The sequence below is a fragment of the Leishmania donovani genome, chromosome 3, assembly GCF_000227135.1.
Source record: "Leishmania donovani BPK282A1 complete genome, chromosome 3".
NCBI lineage: Eukaryota > Euglenozoa > Kinetoplastea > Trypanosomatida > Trypanosomatidae > Leishmania > Leishmania donovani.
Genome location: NC_018230.1, coordinates 341,544 through 358,104, shown reverse-complemented (window position 1 = coordinate 358,104; position 16,561 = coordinate 341,544). Strand labels below are relative to the sequence as shown.

Below are 16,561 nucleotides of genomic sequence, written 5' to 3'. Positions count from 1 at the left end.
CGGGCCGCCGCCCCCCCGGGGGCGCCCGAGCGGCCACACCCGCAGCGGCGGCCTGCGGAGGAGGGCACCCGCACCGGCGGCAGTCATTCGCCGTTTGCCGCCGCCACCGCCACCGCCACAAAAGGGCAGCCGTCTGCCCATCGCACCGGCGGCGCGCATGTGGCCTCTACCCCAGCCAAGGCGGACGCTGCATCGCGGGAGCCCTTCGTAGACCGCAACGATCAGATCGACTTAACCGCGAACCTCAGCCCGGTGCTGGATAGCGTTCTGGACCTCTCTGCCCTCATGACCCGCGACGGCGCACTACGTGAGGCACGCATGTTCGGAGGTGCTCTAACTGTGTGGGATGTGCTCGAGGCTTACAAGAGTGCCGCGGAGCAGCAGCTGCACGGGTCCGTCTCGCACGGCGGCGAGGCCAGCGTGGATGCAGCAACGAGCGCGAAGCTGCCGTCTGCGCTGCTGGGCGGGACGACGTACAACGCTATAACGGTCCTTAACCTGAGTCGCAATCATCTCACCGCCCTCTGCGCGCTGCCGGCGACGCTGCTGCGCCTTGACGTCAGCGTCAACAACCTGACGGAGCTGAGCGGGCTGCAGGGGTGTAAGATGTTGACAGTGCTGAACGCGCGCCGCAACCGTTTGCGCTCCATCAGCGGGCTCGAGAAGAACCTCAGCGTGGCGCATCTCTTCCTGGGTCACAACGGCATCACTGCGGTCGAGGGCGTCGCCCACCTCGTCCTTCTCGAGACACTCGACCTCACGTACAACGAGCTACGCACCTGGGCGTCGCTCCGGATGCTGTCGCTGTGCTCGGCCCTGCGACACCTGCTGCTGCGCGGCAACCCTATCATGGAGTCGGGCAAGCCGGGCTTCATGGCCGTGTTGCGCAACCTCTGCCCCACCCTGCTCGTCGTCGATGAGCACCGCATGGCGAACTCGTGTCTGGCAGACAGGGCCCTTGCACAACGCAGCTGGGGTCGACAGCCGAACATGATCAACAACACGCAGCCGTACGCGCGCACAGAGACGCTTCGTGTCGGCAGCGGTGCTGGTGCATCGCCGTCGCTGCTTTCACACGCGGCCAAGGCCGGTAGCAGCGCCTCTGTTGACGGCTCTACCATGTCGTCAGTCGCGTTCACGTCGTCGAGACGGCGGGAGGGCAGTCGGCCGGCACCGTTTGCCGCCGGGGACGAGGATGTTGCGGATGAGCGGTCGATGAATCTCCTGCACATGCTAACGCGCGGGGTGACGGCTCCGACGGGCTACGGCGACTCTGTACGCAGCCAACACGCAGCCCAGCAGCTGGCGCAGACGCGGAGGGAGAAGGAGGCGCAGGCGCAGGCGGTGCGGGAGCGGCGACTGACTTCCAACGGGCGGCTGCTGCGAGGAGCAGTTGTGAAACAGCTGGCCGAGGAGTCACGCAAGTACCTCGAGGACACCATCGTGCGCCGCATGACGACAGCGCAACAACAACATCTGCAAGGGAACCACAGTGCTCTGCCCGACGCTGGCGGTGGTAGCAGCGATGCAGCCGGTGTGACCGCGAGCAACCTGATGGCTCGCCATGGTTCGGTGGAGCGCAACGCCTACGGCGGCGTGGCACACCCGGAGCGGATGGAGAACCCGATGGCAGATGTGATGGGGTACACGGCCGCCTCGCCGGAGAAGCGACAGCGCGCGTCGACGGAGGGCGGGGTGCAGGACAAGACGGATGCTGAACTCCTCCGCCGATACAAGCCACGCGCAGCGCGGCTGCGACGTGATCCATCAGCGAAGCCACCGCAGTCGCTGGCCGCGGAAGCCTCGGCAGGCCCACCATCGCAACAGCAGCAGCAGGCGCTGCAGCGCCGCACTGCGAGTGCTGGTCGCGCGCCAAGCCCGGCTTCCAACGGTGGTGGTGTTCACCACGGCCGAGCTGTGGTGACTCGTGGACAGTCGGCAAGGCGCACACACCGCGACGGCGATGACGCTGCGCTGGCGGCACTCTACGCAGGCGACGCAAGAGGGCGTTTCTCGGGAGAAGCCGCACGAGGCGCCAGCGGCTCTTACGCGGCGCTGCACGTCGCGGATCAGCGTCAGCCGCGTGCCCAGGAAGATGCGGAGATTGAGTGCTCGCCCATCTCCAAGGATCCACAAGCGCGGGTAGTAGCGTCGTTGAACACCACCGCATCCATCATCCACGATGATGCCCAGCCCTACCGTGTGAACGATCCGCCGCACTCTGCTCACCTGCGAATGCCACCGAAATCGATTCGGAGGCATCCGAGCCCTACCGCACAAGCGCACCGCTACCCCACACCGCAGGACTACAGAGAGCCGGCCGAGGTGGATGTGACGGCTATCTACCCACGGAGCCGCAGCCAGAGAAGCCCCTCACCCGGTGTCGGTGGTGAAACGCAGAAAGGACAGCGGCAGCGCTATCAGCGCATGCCTTCGCGCAGGAATGCGTCCGCGTCGAAGCCGTCGAGTCAGTCGAGGTCGACCTCCGCCGCTGCAGTCGCATCGAGCGCTGCACGCAGTAGCAGCGTTGGTGGCAGAGGGGCGGAGAGCGGCGCCGCTGCACCGTTGGTGGCATCGTCTGCGGGTGCGAGAAGCCCTTCCTTGCGACCGGTGCACATCGACGACGCTCAGCGTGCGCGCGTGAGGGGGTGGGTGCAGCAGCTCCACGACGACACAGATGCGCTGCAAGACGCGTTGCAGACCATCGTCGACCTCCTTGAGGCGCAGCGGCAGAAACGCATGCCCGTGCCCGAGTCGAGCCGTGAGCTGCCACCGACGTACCTACAGGAGCGGCGCCGGTGCGTGCAGATCATCCAGGACAGCGGCATGTTGCAGGACACATATGTGCCGATGGACGTGGTCGTCTACTACGGCTTCAGCAAGGCTGAGCTCGAAGGTCGGACGGATCGCAGCATGCAAGTTGTCGCCCGTCGTGGCGGAAACACGGAGGCCGACGAGCGGGCTTGGGCGCGCGAGGTGGCGGAGCGCTCCGACGTGCTGCGGCAGGTACACCTCATGGGAGACGCGAAGACGTGCCTGCGATACGTGGCGCTGCTCGTCGGCGACGGCCGCGAAAAGCTACTGCAGCAGTACGTGGATCAGTTGAAAGAGAGCCTGCGTAGCGTCTAGCGCTGCAGCTGTCGTAGCGCCGACTCCCCTCAGAGTCCGGCGACACACAGATGTGCATTACAGGCTCCAGATGCATGTGATCACGCCTGGAGACAACTCTACGCAGTCATAGAAACTCGCGCATCAGCGAACAAGCATACGCGCACAAGAAGACACGGCACACCGTGACTGGAGGTGGCGGCTCGTCTGCTCATCCAGAGCATGGGTGACCGCCCCTGTCCGCCTCTGCGCCGCCCCCTTCTCATACCATCACCTCTCCTCGGCACCCTCCCCCCCCCGTTGTCCCCCTGGCGCTCGATGCCGCACTGCCCGCGCGGCGTCTTGTCTGGCCGCCACGCGCGTGTCTGGTGAGGCGGGAGGCAGCGGGCATAGCGACGAAAGAGAAAGAGCTGGTTGAAGGCGGCGGCGGTGAGTTTTCCGGTCAGCCGCCTCCGCCAGCAAAATATGCGTCACGCACACGCACGCCACCGTGGGGTGCACTCATGCTACTCATTCGGAATGGACTCCCTCTTCTCCGTTTCTCCGTCTCTTCCAACACCCGATACACACCGGTTGCAAGCGTATCCGCAGCTGCGAGCGATCGTTGCACGTGTGCGCTCATCTAACGCCGTCTGGCCAGGAGAGAGACCGCAGGCGTGTCCGAAGCACGAAGAAACACAGTGCTCACTCTCCCACCGACACAGTGAAGAAGGGGTGGAGTGCCGTCATGAAGAGCAGCCGATCACACGTCTCCTCCTCGCCACCACGCGAGCGCCCTCTGCCCTCCTCCAGCGCTGAGCCCGGCGCGGCAGGCGACCCTGCTGCCACGGCAACGACAGCAGCGACGAGCCTTCTGTCCCGCCTCCAGCGTGTCGCCACCACTGGACCACACGCAGCCGTGGAAGACGCGGAGCTTTCGGAGCTGCCGCTGCTATGGGCCGCCATCGAGTCATCCGTGTCGATGGCCACTGCAGCAGCATTATCGTCATGTGCACCGTCGTCGGCATCGACGTCGCCTGTGGCAGTTGCGGACACGCTGCACGAAGGGCCACACGCGCGATTCATTAAAGAGACAACGGCGATGCTCTGGGGCGGCGACTACCCGTCGTGGATGGTGCAGCAGTGGGTGCGCTTGGGCGACGTCGAAGACGACGAAGAGGATGGAAGCACTGATGAAGCGGCGGTGGCGGTCGAGCCCGGTGGCAGTAGCGCGACAGGCGTCGCCAACGTCGAGACAGCGGCCGCGACGGCACTCGGGCGCGAAGAAATCGAGGGGACGCACGGTGAGAGTTTCGTCGAGCCTCAGCTGAGCGGTCAGGGCGCCCCTCTGCCCCACCCACCGCCGAGTCGCCACAGTGAAGCAGAGAGGGTAGAAGCGGCGGCGAGTGCTGTTGTGAGTAGTAGCAACGCGCCGGTACCGGTGCCGTCACCGAGCTGGACGTTCATGATGCAGCAGGCGCTCGAGGCGCTGCAGCTCCGCCTGCCGCTCCACCACGACTACCCTCCACCACAGCTGCAACTGGCGTCAACTGGAGAGGCGCCTGTCACGACCCTCGCCGAGCACCTCGTGCAGGATGCCCCGCTGCTGTGGCTGCGCTACCTGCTTGTCCCTATGTACACGCAGTGGACACAGCAGCGCGCTGCTGCCCCTCCTGCTGTAGGCGCCGCGGCAACAACCACGACGGCACCAATACCGTCATCCTCGTCGTCGCGGTCCGCCACGACGGTCCTTGAGCGTGACGGCTCCGTCACCATGCACGAGCTGCTCGGTGCTCTTGGCAAAGCCAGCGTGCGCGAGGCACTGCGTAAGGAGCAGTCGTGGTCGGACGACCTCGTCCAGCTGGTGGCTGCCGCAGCAGCAGCGCCGCCATCTGACGCGTCAGCGACGCTGAAGGCACTAAACGGACGCCAGGCGGCGATGCGCGATCAGCAGCGGCAGCACACCGGGGAGATGCTGTATTTCACTGGCGCCCTTGCCAAGGCAGCGCAGTCCTTCATGGTGCTCGGCCAAGGCAGCTACGCCATCCTCGCCTGCCTCATCATACGACTGCTCGGCCGCGCGAGAGCTGCATGGGCAGAGTGGGCGAGTTCGCTGACGGAGGCAGACGTTCAGCGCGCAGCTCAGGTGGTATACCGCTGCGGGGGTCACGAGACGCGCGCCGACTGCGACAGCAGCAGCAGCAGTAGTGTGATGGCAGAGGATAATGCAGAGGAGAAGGCGCCTGCTGAGAAGCGCATCCGAGTTGAGCCGCCACCGCGACGCAGCGCGCCGCGCAGTGGCGTCCCGCGCATCACCGCTGTGGAGTCATTCGCGGCCCTGCGTGCTGCTGTGAGCTCGGCGGCGCAACGGCAGGCGCACCTGGTGTGGCGGTGCTGGTACGTCCTCCACGGCTACTACGGCGCGGACCTCTACACAAGCGAAGTGCTGGCGCGTGCTTTGGAAGAGGAAGACCTGGAGAAGGCGGGCGTGCGTCGGCTGGCGGCGGCGCAGCAGGCGCACTGGCGTCGACTGCGGCTCGCGGCAGACGTGAAGCAGCACGCGCTATCCGAGACGCACTGGCTGTGGTGCTCCACGCTGCTCGCCTCGGTAGAGACGACGCTGATGGCAGCACTGAGCGAAAAGCGCGCCGACGAGCACGCGCCGGTCGGAGCATGCGCCAGTGCATTCACGACGGCAGTCACCGATGCGCCACCGGCATGCGCCACTGAACTCTTGTACAGACGGCTCCTGGAGGGCACCGTTCGTGCCTTCACTGCAGAGCTGCGCGACACGCTACGTGTGTACGGAGAGGCTGCTCTCGCCCTCCGCAGCGGCGGCCTGCACAGCTCCACCTTCACGGTCCCCTCCGCTCTGCAGACGGTTGCGCACAACGTGGTCGCGCTGCAGGATGCATTTTCTCAGTGCTTGGCTGCATCTCTAGAACATGCACCCGCCGCCGCCATGGGCCCGCATCAGAGAAAGTCAGGGCTGCACACCCAGGCCGGTGTGTACCTGTGGCAGCTGTACCCGACGCTGCTGCGAGTGCAGGTACCCGAGGAGGCGTCGTGGATGAGCACCACTGGCACAGAGCAGGCCGGCGACACCCTTGGAGCGAGCGGCTCAGCCGAGGTGGCAGCCGGGTCGTTTTCCGCGCAGTTCCATCGCCACTGGCGGCGTCGTGGGCGGCATCTGTCCGCTGTAATGACGGATGCCTTCCACTGCATGGAACAGGCGTTGACGCATGGGCGGCGCCGCGCCACTTCGCCGTCGCTGCTGCCGCTGTCAAGCAGCACTGCAGCACCGATCACCGCGACCGCGCCAGTGTCGAAAACGTGTGACGGCAGCGGGGGTGCCAGCGACGACGTCCGTGGCAGAAACGACGCGGATGATGGCGCTGCTACGGCACGTTTTCTTGCCGCCCTCGTGCACAGCCCTGCGGGGGAGTTTGCGGCGAGCAGCAGCAGTGCTAGCAACGACACATGGACGGCGGCGTTGTGTGACATCGCCGCAGACTTCTACGCCGTGTACGACCAGAGCTGTTTCTTTATTCTCCGCCCCGAACGGCAGCGACTCTTCACCCTCTCTGTGCGGCGGCTCTACCATCTCCTGATGGGCCCGCCAGACGGAAGCTCCGCCGGTTCCTCTCCGTCCCGAGCCGCAGCTTCCCGCTCAGCCACAAAGACGACGCCACCGCCCCCCCAGCAGCCGCTTGTGTGCCTCCTGCGTCGTGACACGCGCTTGTGGATGCTGCTGACGCATGGTGTGCTGCTGCAGCTGGAGCGGCGAGGTCGCGTGGCGCGCGAGGATGAGGCGCTGCTCGCGTCTTACCTCCTGCCGCTCATGACTCTCTTAGGGAGTAGGCAGCACGACGGTGAAGTCGAGCGGGGTAGCGCAGACCGCTCTCTACCATACATAGCGACAGAGGCGTCGCCGGTGTGGGCAGACACCGCTGTCGCCGAGGATATTCTGTTGCTCCTTGCCAGCGGTCTCGCCTCGCTCCCGTGGAACTTGGAAGAGGTCTATGTCACGGTGCAGCGGCACACAGCCCTGTGTCTGCGTCACTGCACGCGGCACCAAGGGCGGCTATCGGCTAACGGGGCGGCGACGGTGACGGAGATGGCGGCGTGGTTCGGTGCTGCCGAGCTTGCGAGCACGTCAGCGCCGCCAGCATCCTCGGCGACTGCCGTGGCCTCGCCGTGGGACTTCTCTGGCCTCGCTGAGGTGGGCTCCCTAGCTGCGCGGAGCGGCGGAGGTGCAGCAGCCCTGGCCAGAGAGACGGCGCAGATCGACGCGCAGTGCCGCCGAGACAACCCGCTCCTCGCGCACCGCGGAGACGAAGCGGCGTCGGCCTTCGCTGCCGCTGACGCGCACAACCCCACGTTAACAGCACTGCCCTGCCTTTCTGAGGACGCCATGGACGCGCGCTTCGCTGCGGCTCTCGCCCGCCACGGCCGCCTCGCCTCCGCCTCTCTCGCCTCAGCGCCGTGCGGGCTGCTGATGGTGGTCGGTGCCTACCGCAGCTGCGGCCGCGCCCTCCACGGCCTCCGCGCTGCGCTGGAGGAGCAGCATCGCATGGCGCGTGAGGACGAGGTGGGCGAGTTCGTTGGCCGCACCGTCACCTTCTGCACTTCGGAGGACATCACCGCCTTCCGCGCTCTCGTGACGACGGTGCACAGCTGCGTCTTCGGCTATGCCTGTCAGCCACGCGGGCTGCTGCGGCTATGGCTGGGGTACCTCCAGCACCTCTTCGACTGCGTGGTGCCGCGGTCGTCGGCGTCGTCGTCGTCAGGGGACCCCCTGTGTACCGAGGGAGAAGACACACTCGTGCTGATGCCGAGCAGCTGGCAGCGGCGACACCACATAACAACCTTGTTTGGTGCGCGGGTGCACCGCACCGGGTGGCGGGCGCTGCAGCACGACGGCGAGCCGGCGTCGCAGACGCGGCTGCGGGAGGTGCTGGGCGAGTGCTTGGCGAACCTCATGTTGCTGCCTTACTCACACACTCGTGGAGATGCCGACCGCAGTGAGAATGACGCAGCAATGTCGACGGTGGCGTCTGAGCACAAGGGCGCGGCCGCCGCCACGCAGGCGATTCTGCAGCGCACGCTACCTCACACTGTGCTGGAGATTCTATGCGAGCTGCTTCGCATACCTGTTGAAGGCAACCGGGATAGTGCGAGCTACAGGGAGAAGGTCGCCGCCGTGGACGCGGGTGGAAAGGCCATCGAAAAGAGTTTCCTCGGTCTCGCGGGGCTTCTCGCCTTCCTTCGTCGGCTGGAGCTGCTCGTGGTTCCTGGCAGCCTGCAGGATCGTCGCCTTGTCCACATGCTGCGACGCGTGTACGAGGCAGCTGACGCGGCAGCGCTCGGCATCTGAGCACGCGCTCCACAGTCGCCCCTTCCCTCTCGCTTTCCGGGCCTATTCAGAAGTGTGAGGGCACACTTCGGCTTTCTCTCCTCCACGCGTCGGTTTTTGTTTGCCGCAGAGCAAAACGCAAGCGCCGCTCGGCCCTGCTACAGCCCCCCCCCCACTACCACCAGCACCGTCTGCGTGGTGCGATGCGGTCGTAGAGACACGCGTCGGCACAGCAGTGCACAGGCCCAGCCATCTGAGCATGACTCCTGCCTCCAGCTCTGCCCACCCCCACCCCACCTTGCTGGTCGCTGCGACGTAACACCATCCAGGACCTGGCCACCGACATTTATAGCGACACATCTCACCGACCTCCTCGTGGAGAGAGCGGGGGAGGGGGGCATGTGCGCGTCTGCTGCGGCATATGTCTCTGCGTCCGTCCGCCGGTCGGTCTTTGCGGGGTCGCACATAGGGATCGAGCCTCTTCCACTCACCACCTCAATGAAGCGAACGCACATGTTTATGCACACGACGAAGTGCCTACGCGCGTGTGCCGCGGTCCGTCACCGCGAGTGCCATGATGATCCCGACAACGACTCACTGCCGCTCCCCCCCTTCCCCCTCCCCTCCTCCGCCTCTCCTTCCCCTCTGAGCCCGTATCGCGCATCTGCGCATGACAAAGAATCGAAGTCAGCGACTACCGCCACAACCGCGGTGTCACATCCAACACCACCCACCAGCAGCGGGCTCATCAGCCTCTGTGTCTGTGTCTGTGCGTGTGTGTGTGTGTGTCTGCTGGCCCCCGTTGCTATGAATTTAGCGTGGCCACCCCCATCTCTCTGCGCGTCCTCCATCTGGCACACCGCCATCTGTGCCTCTGCCCCTGCCTAAAGGCGTCCATTGCTGCAGGCCGGGCTGCAGGGCCACGCGCCACGCTGCAGTGGCTGTGAGCGATCGAGCAACACGAATACAGACGCCCGCGCAGCCCTCCCTCCCCCCCCCACACACACCACCACCACCGCTTCCCGTACGCCGAAAACAGACATGAACTTGCCACCCTCATCGAAGGCGCCGGACGCCGACTCGCCTCGCTCTTTCCGCGCAGAGAGTGAGGCGGCAACGGCGCGCAAGCCGCTGCACCTGCGCTCCCCGCCACCGCCGCCGGACGCGGCGCACGGCATCGCAGAGCTCGTCGCGCCACATGAGCTGCAGCTGTACAACACAGAGGTGCGCTCATGTGGCCACCCGCAGCGACTCTACGTCAAGGTTCCAGTGAGCCCCAGCGGCAGCATGGCAACTGAAAGGGGCCACCAAGACAGAGTTGCACCCGTCCCCTGCACCGAGGGCACAGAGACAGCGACCCCACGGCATCACCCGGCAAGCAGCCTAGCGCATGCCTTTTCGCCTCCCCTCGCCCCCGTCGGTAGCAGCAGCGCCGCCGCCGCCGACGCCACACCGCCGGTGAGGGGCACTGAATGCCGAGCTCCGCCACTGCCTTTAGCGTCCCCTGCGGTATTGGTGTCGCCCTACGCAGCGGAGAGTGCGCGGGCATCGGTGGGGTCAGAGCCGCTACATCTGGTAGTGGCGGACGGGGTGCGTACCCCGGCCTCCTCAGCATCCGCCTCCCTCACGCCTGCGGCAACGGCGGAGACGAGCGCCATGAAGCGTCACCATGAAGACGATGACGACATGCGCGACCCCTACCAGCCTCAGCCGCAGCAACACCAAGGCCGCGACGGTAGCAAAATCGGACTGCAGCCCTCGCCGCCATTGGTGGAGCTGCGCCAGCTGGCGATGGGCGTCTCAACTTTCATTCCAACGACCCTGTCGACCCTCTCCTCCTCGCGTCAGCGCTCCGTCTCGGGGAACACGGAGGAGCGCGCCTTCATCGTGGTCGTGCCAGCCGATGACGCCACTCATAGCGTCCCAATGCCAGCCGCGCCTGTCAGTGGTGATGAGAGGAAGCTGCTCGTGCAGCTGACGGAGGGCACTACACACCGCGGCGCAAGCGCCCACATCAGCCCTGCCGAGGTCCACCAACCACAAGAGGGGGTCTCCTCGGCAGTGATGCCATCCTGGGCGGGCCACGAAGCTGCAGAAGCGGCCGAAGAGGAAGCGATGCTGTCCGTGCACCTCTTCACAACGGCGGTAAGGGAAGAGGTCTCGGCATCGTCGACGCGGTCTGTCTCGCATGTGCGGTCGTCGATGGAGAGGAGCGGCATCGACTTCTCGAGCGCCACCGCAACCACACTACCGTCCGCGCGTGCCGAGTGTTGGGTGGAGACCGAACCGGCCGTACCTGCCCCGTGGCAGTTTGCAGAGCACGCAGCCTATACCACCCCGCACTCGCAGTCCGGCCCGATAAGAGGCTCCTATCTCTCCTCTGCATCAGCAGCGCCAGCATCGGCTGCGCCCTTTAGCACCGGCCGCGAGCAGCTCGTGGGGGCACACTTGGATGACGAGGCCGGCGGCAACGGCAACGGTGACAACCGCGAAGGCTCCAGCGACGTGCGCAGCCTGTCGGGGAGCGAGGCTGAGGCGTGGCTGTTGGACGTTCCAGGCCAGCCATCGGCGACGGCAGAGGCGGAGCAGCAAGCGCAGCTTTACGTGCTGCAGCCTACCGGAGCAGAGACATCGGAGGTGCCTCCGTCGTCGGTGGGCAGCGATGAGGATCGCCCGGCGATTGTGCCGGTGGATGCGAGTCGATCGTCTGTCGCCCGCTCCCTCCCACGTGAGCTCTCGGCTGTGCAACACCGCGACGATGATGTCAACGACGCGACGGCAACAGCAGCAGTGGCGGAACTGGTGCAGCAGCAGCAACAACATGCAAGGCGTGAGGACATCGCCGTGGCCGACACGTGCATCACCGCCCGCGATGGAATCGACGAGGTTGTCGAAGGCAGTCGGGAGGATGGAGTCGGGCACATTGCGATGGTGCTCACCGCGTCGCCGGCCGTGGTGACAGCGGACGCTCGCGCAGCATCCTCGCCGACATCGTTCTCGCCGTCTTCCCGTCCGAGGGTCCGCGTGGAGAAGGGAACAGCCGAGCGCACTGTCACCGCCGCTGCCGCCGCGCACTCCCCAGTGGAGATGCTGGAGGACGAGGTGGGGAAGGCTCCCTCGGCCCTGGCTGCCCCTGAGTCTCCGGCTGCCCGCGGCGGCCGTGCAGACGACGACGACGTAGATTCTGTGATGCCGCGCACAGGCGCTTTAGAAGACGTCGTTGCTGCCGCCGCTGCGGATGTTGTGGCGAACGCGACGCGCGCGCGGCAGCCGATAGACGAAAGTGAGGACTTCTCTGCGGCGAACGACTTCGAAAACGCACCGCAGAACCAGCTGGCTGATGCAGCCACTGATGGCGAAGAGGTAGTCGTGGAGGATGTGCGGGAAAAGCAGCACAGAACGCCAATCCCGCGCGCAGCGGGCGGGACGGTGCCTGCGACATGTGTGGTGGCTCGCTCCTCCCCATCAGATCACGTGCTTGTGTCACCACCGACGCAGTGCACAGTCCTTCCTGCAGTGCCGGCAGAGATGATCGACGGTGGCTACGGTGCCCATGCTGCGCTGCGAGCGCGTGACGCACCGCCCTCGGCCGCTCACACAACCAGCATGTGGCGCTGGCCCCCGCAGCCCTCTCCCTGTGACCGTATTCAGCGCGGCCACCGTCACCACCTGAGCGGCGGTGAGCAGCAGCAGTCGTGGTCAGTGGCTTCCCCCTTCCAACGCCGCCCTGTCGCGCGTGACTTGTTGGCGGATGTGGACGTCATGAACGACGAGGAGGACAGCGCATGGGAGAAGTGCAGGGCAGGGCAGCCACGCGGCCCAGTCCGGTTCGAGGGCAGAGACGGTCAGCTTGTGCCGCAACATGCATCGTCGTCAGCAGCAGCGCCTCCGCCAAGTCCGCCCGCAGCGGACGTCGTTGAAACACTCGTGCTTGCGCACCGCCGCCTTATCGCGGACGCACCCCTCCACGAGCTGATGGAGCTCGAGCGGGAGGGCCGGAGGACGGTCATGCTCGATATGCTGCAAGACAGAGAGGCGGTACTGCAGGAGAAGGCCTTTGACTTCAGCATGCTCTCGCTGTTGCCGGCCCACCCGTCGGCAGTCGCGGCGGCGGCTGCAACGGGTAGCCGGACAGGCACCGGTACTGGCGCCAGCAGCAGCGTCGCCAGTGACGGGGCGGCGGCGCCGCGGCGGGCCTGGGTGCCTCCACTGCCGCCGCCACCGACGAGTCGCGAGGAGGTGGAGCGACTTCTACGCATGCGTGGACTATCCGGCAGCCTGTCGCTCGGCATCGTCGGCGCAGCGCTGTTTACTGACGAGCTGCTACGACGCGAAGTTGTCGAGGGCGCAGAGGCCAGCGCACGCACGATTCTCCTGCGGTTGTGCCGGTGTGGCGCAGATGCACTGAATCCGTACGGCGTCGTGGCGCAAGAAGCGCTGGCGCGCCAGCGGCTGATGGCGACGGAGCGGCTCGAAGGTCAGCAGGTGCGCTCGCTGGAGAACTCGCCTGCAGCCGGCGTATTGGAGATGCTGATCATTGGCCGCGAGTTGGCGCTGTGTCGCACGATGGAAGACAATGAACGGCGCGAGTTGATCGAGAAGGCGGAGCAGCTGGGGCGGCAGCGGCTGCGAGAGCTGCACCTGCGTGGCCTGGCGGCGCGACTGCGCCAGCGCGAGCTACTGCAGGCCTCCATGAACGTGACCCTACGCGATGCCATCGATGACGTCTTGTTCGACGAGGTGCAGGCACGCGAGGAGCTTCGGGTGGAGGCGATCCGCGAGATGACGGTGCTGCTAGAGTCGGCGAGTGGTACCGTCGTGCTAGATGCTGCGCGTCAGCATCAACGTCAACTGCAGCAGCAACGGGAGGACGCGACACCGCAGAGCTTGCACGAGAAGGTGCGTCTTTCGGCGACAAGCGTCAAGAGCGGCAGCAGCGCAGCGGCGGGCCACGCGTGCGCAAGGCCTGCGGCGGCTTTGGAAATCGACGCGCCGGCAGGAGAGGACGTCGACGACGGCAGCGACTGGGAGCTCGTGGAGGAGGTGAACGACCTTAGCGTTGGCAGCGATGTTGTGGTTTTCGACGCAGCAGAGAAGCCAATGAGGTCGGCGACGGCAGCAGCCACTACAGGGGCGGCGACAGCGAATGGTTTTGCGACTCTGGTGGCAGACGGCACACCAGACTTCTTTGAGTGGGATCCAACTTCGAACTCCGCCTCCTCTCTCTCGATGCGGTCCAAAGCAGGCAAGCGTCATCCATCCTCATCGCAGCAGCAGCCACCGCACCCGCAACAGCAGCACACGTCGACCTCTTCGCCTTCGCCGCACGTAACCAACATGACGGCGCTGACGGTTACCACCACAGCGAATACGGCAAGTGCCATCACCACCACAACAGCGAGCAGCGGGCAGGCGGCCGGCGGTGACAGCGGTGGTAGCGCTCCACAGGTGAAGCAGCAGGGCGTTGCCACCAACGCGAGCGGCAACACGACGTCTGATGGCCGTAGGTCGCCGACGACGGTGCTGCCGTCGGAAGAGGAGCAGCAGCTCGTGCAGGAGCGCGAGCGTGTCAATCCGGCTGAGGTGAGCGTGCTGCTGCACGCGCTGCGCTGCGCTGAGGCGGCGGTGCGGGAGAAGCACAAGGCTTCGCGCCAGACTGAGGTTACCGTCGAGAAAGGCAGCGCAGCACCAGCGTGGCCACAAGACCAGGACAACTCGGCCGCGGTGTCGGCTGGGAACCTTGACGGCGGTGCGGCACAGAGCAGCAACACACTGTCGAGGCCTTCCCTAAGCCGGCAGCAGTATAAGGTGATCAGCGTTGGCGATGTGGTCGATGCATCACACCAGCCACGTGCAACGTCGCACTCGCTTCACGCCTCAACCACTCGCGGTCCGCCCTTCATCAATCGCCACACGATCCCCTGCTCCCTTACCGACTCCCCTCGCCGCGGCTACGCTGCGCTAATGCGCAAGTACACCCCGCAGCGTGAGTCTCAATCGTCTTCGCCACTACCCGTAGCTACCGCCGTCTCGGCCTCCTCGCCGTCGACGTCCTCGTCGAGTTCGTCCCGGCCGTACGCGGATGGGGATGTGTACGCGTACGACCCGCAGCGGACGCGGCACAGTCGGCCAGCACGCCGGGCCGCGTTCGAGACACACCCCGATCGCCGAGCTCCATGGGAGCACTCCCGCGAAGACATCAGCGGCGAGGAGGCGGCGCTTGGCTTGTGCAATGGCAGCGGTACCGGTGCACCTGCGTCCGTCTACAAGCCAACGCTGCAGACGTCAGCGCGCGAAGTGTCCCCAGCCCAACGCCGCCGCGCACTCTCAGCCTTAGAGCCGTCACACGTGCCCTCGGCATCCACGGCGCCACTCGTGCTCGAGGTGATCACGGAGATGCGCTCGACGCGGACGTCGCCGGCGGCAGATGTCACCGTGTCGCCCATGAGCTCCGGCGCCCGCCTCAGTCAAAGTCCAACTCGTGCGCGCCCTCCGCAGGCGTACGCAGCCCCGACAGCTGTGTGGACCAAGTATGTGCAGGAACAGCAGCTGGTGCGCTGCGTCAGAGGCAGCGGCGCCGCCGCCGTCGATGGTGGCGGTCAGCGTGCATTGCATACATCATCTGCGACCCCGATCAGGAACGGCGGCGCCGCCACCCACGTGAATCGGGATCAGAGCAGTTGCTCTCGGCGTCGCTGGGGACATGCGGAGGACCATACAGTGCAGCACGTCAGCGCACCGCAAGCGCCGCTCCTCATCACGCGACTACCACTGGAGTGTGGCCCCGGCGTTTGGATGTCATCGCCGCGTTACGCACACGGCGGCGTGCATGTGGTTGTCACAACAACGCCGCCACGCACACGTCCTGCACCGGCAACGCTAGCCGACGCCTTCTCCCAGGCGGCTCGAACGGGCGGCGTCGTGCACTTGCCAACAACTGTGGCGGAGCTGCTGCGGGCACCGCAGCACACGCACCTCCCCTGTCCTGCCCCCGCCGCTTCCGCGAGGCCGATGAAGGGGTCGTCGCGCCAGCTGGCCGAGGATCGTCATGCGCGGCGCCAGCACCTCATCCCGTATAACTACGTGGACGTCTTCTACAAGTACAGAGATCGGTCACCCCGTGGCTGCGCACCAGCAGTGCCCTCCTCGGCCGACGCGTTGGTGCAGCCGCCCTCGACGCCGAGCGCCGCTTTCATCTCCGCGCGCTGCACCGCCGTGCGTGAGCGTGAAATCCAGCACGAGCTACGGCAGCTATGGCAAGCACCGTCACCGTCGCAAGCGCGTCGAGCGCCGCCGTCGCCCACAGCCCGTGTAGGTCGCGGTGGCAGCAGCACACGCGTCGCATCATTGCCAAGGGGGTCGAGCACCAGCTCTGGATCCGCCCTCATCGCAACTACAGCGGCAACGTGGGGCGAGGACGAGGTGCTGACAGACGCATCGGCAGAGTCTGAAGGTTGCTACTTCGACGACGACGATGCCTTCGCGCTGCGGACGGCGGCAGCAGTGAGTCGCGCCGGACGTCATCGCGCGATGGCACGACGCCGCCAACAGCAACAGCAGCCGTGCCATGGCGCACTACGGACCCCTGCCTGGTCTCCTGCGTCCCCGCCAGACCCGCCGCCACGTCAGCAGTGTCATCAGAGTGCGTCGGAAGCAGCTAGCGGGCATCACGGCGGCGATGGAGGCCGTGTACTCCCAGCCGGCTACCGGGTCCCTCCTGCGCCCACCCCCTGCTCCCACCTTTTGTCTCGCACGCCGCCGTCGTTGTCGTCACCAGCGTCGCCATCGACGGCTGTTGTGCCCTCCGTCGTTGCCTCCAGTTGGCGCAACACACCAGCTCCGCCAGCGCCAGCGAGCCTGTGGGGCCCATCCAGACACGGCATGCTTCACAGCGGGCGGAGCAGTGGTGGTGGCAACGCTACCCGCAGCAGCGGTGACCACATCCCCCGGCAAGATCGGCGCGTGCCTTCCAGCGCTGCCGCACCGACGCGTGTCGTCAGCATTGCCTGAGCCCGCTCGCCGCGTTTGCTCTACATCATCATCGCACGTGCGGGCGCGCCAGCGCCACTGACGGCTTCGCCCTTCTTGCTGCGCTGGGGGGGGGGGGGGCATTCACCA

At 66.2% G+C, this 16,561-nt stretch overlaps 3 protein-coding genes across 3 annotated transcripts; all 3 read left to right on the top strand.

The window, feature by feature from the left end:
* Positions 1 to 285: 285 nt before the first annotated feature.
* On the top strand, positions 286 to 3,129 carry LDBPK_030850 (hypothetical protein, conserved; the record flags this gene model as incomplete). The annotated part of the gene is made up of 1 exon (XM_003858004.1): positions 286 to 3,129. One exon carries the CDS (start codon positions 286 to 288, stop codon positions 3,127 to 3,129), a length of 2,844 nt encoding a protein of 947 aa, XP_003858052.1.
* Positions 3,130 to 3,835: 706 nt separating this feature from the next.
* LDBPK_030840 (hypothetical protein, conserved) lies at positions 3,836 to 8,464 on the top strand (the record flags this gene model as incomplete). Its single annotated transcript, XM_003858003.1, has 1 exon — positions 3,836 to 8,464. One exon carries the CDS (start codon positions 3,836 to 3,838, stop codon positions 8,462 to 8,464), a length of 4,629 nt encoding a protein of 1,542 aa, XP_003858051.1.
* A 1,020-nt stretch (positions 8,465 to 9,484) lies between these two features.
* Positions 9,485 to 16,453, top strand: LDBPK_030830 (hypothetical protein, conserved; the record flags this gene model as incomplete). The annotated part of the gene is made up of 1 exon (XM_003858002.1): positions 9,485 to 16,453. One exon carries the CDS (start codon positions 9,485 to 9,487, stop codon positions 16,451 to 16,453), a length of 6,969 nt encoding a protein of 2,322 aa, XP_003858050.1.
* Positions 16,454 to 16,561: the final 108 nt, after the last annotated feature.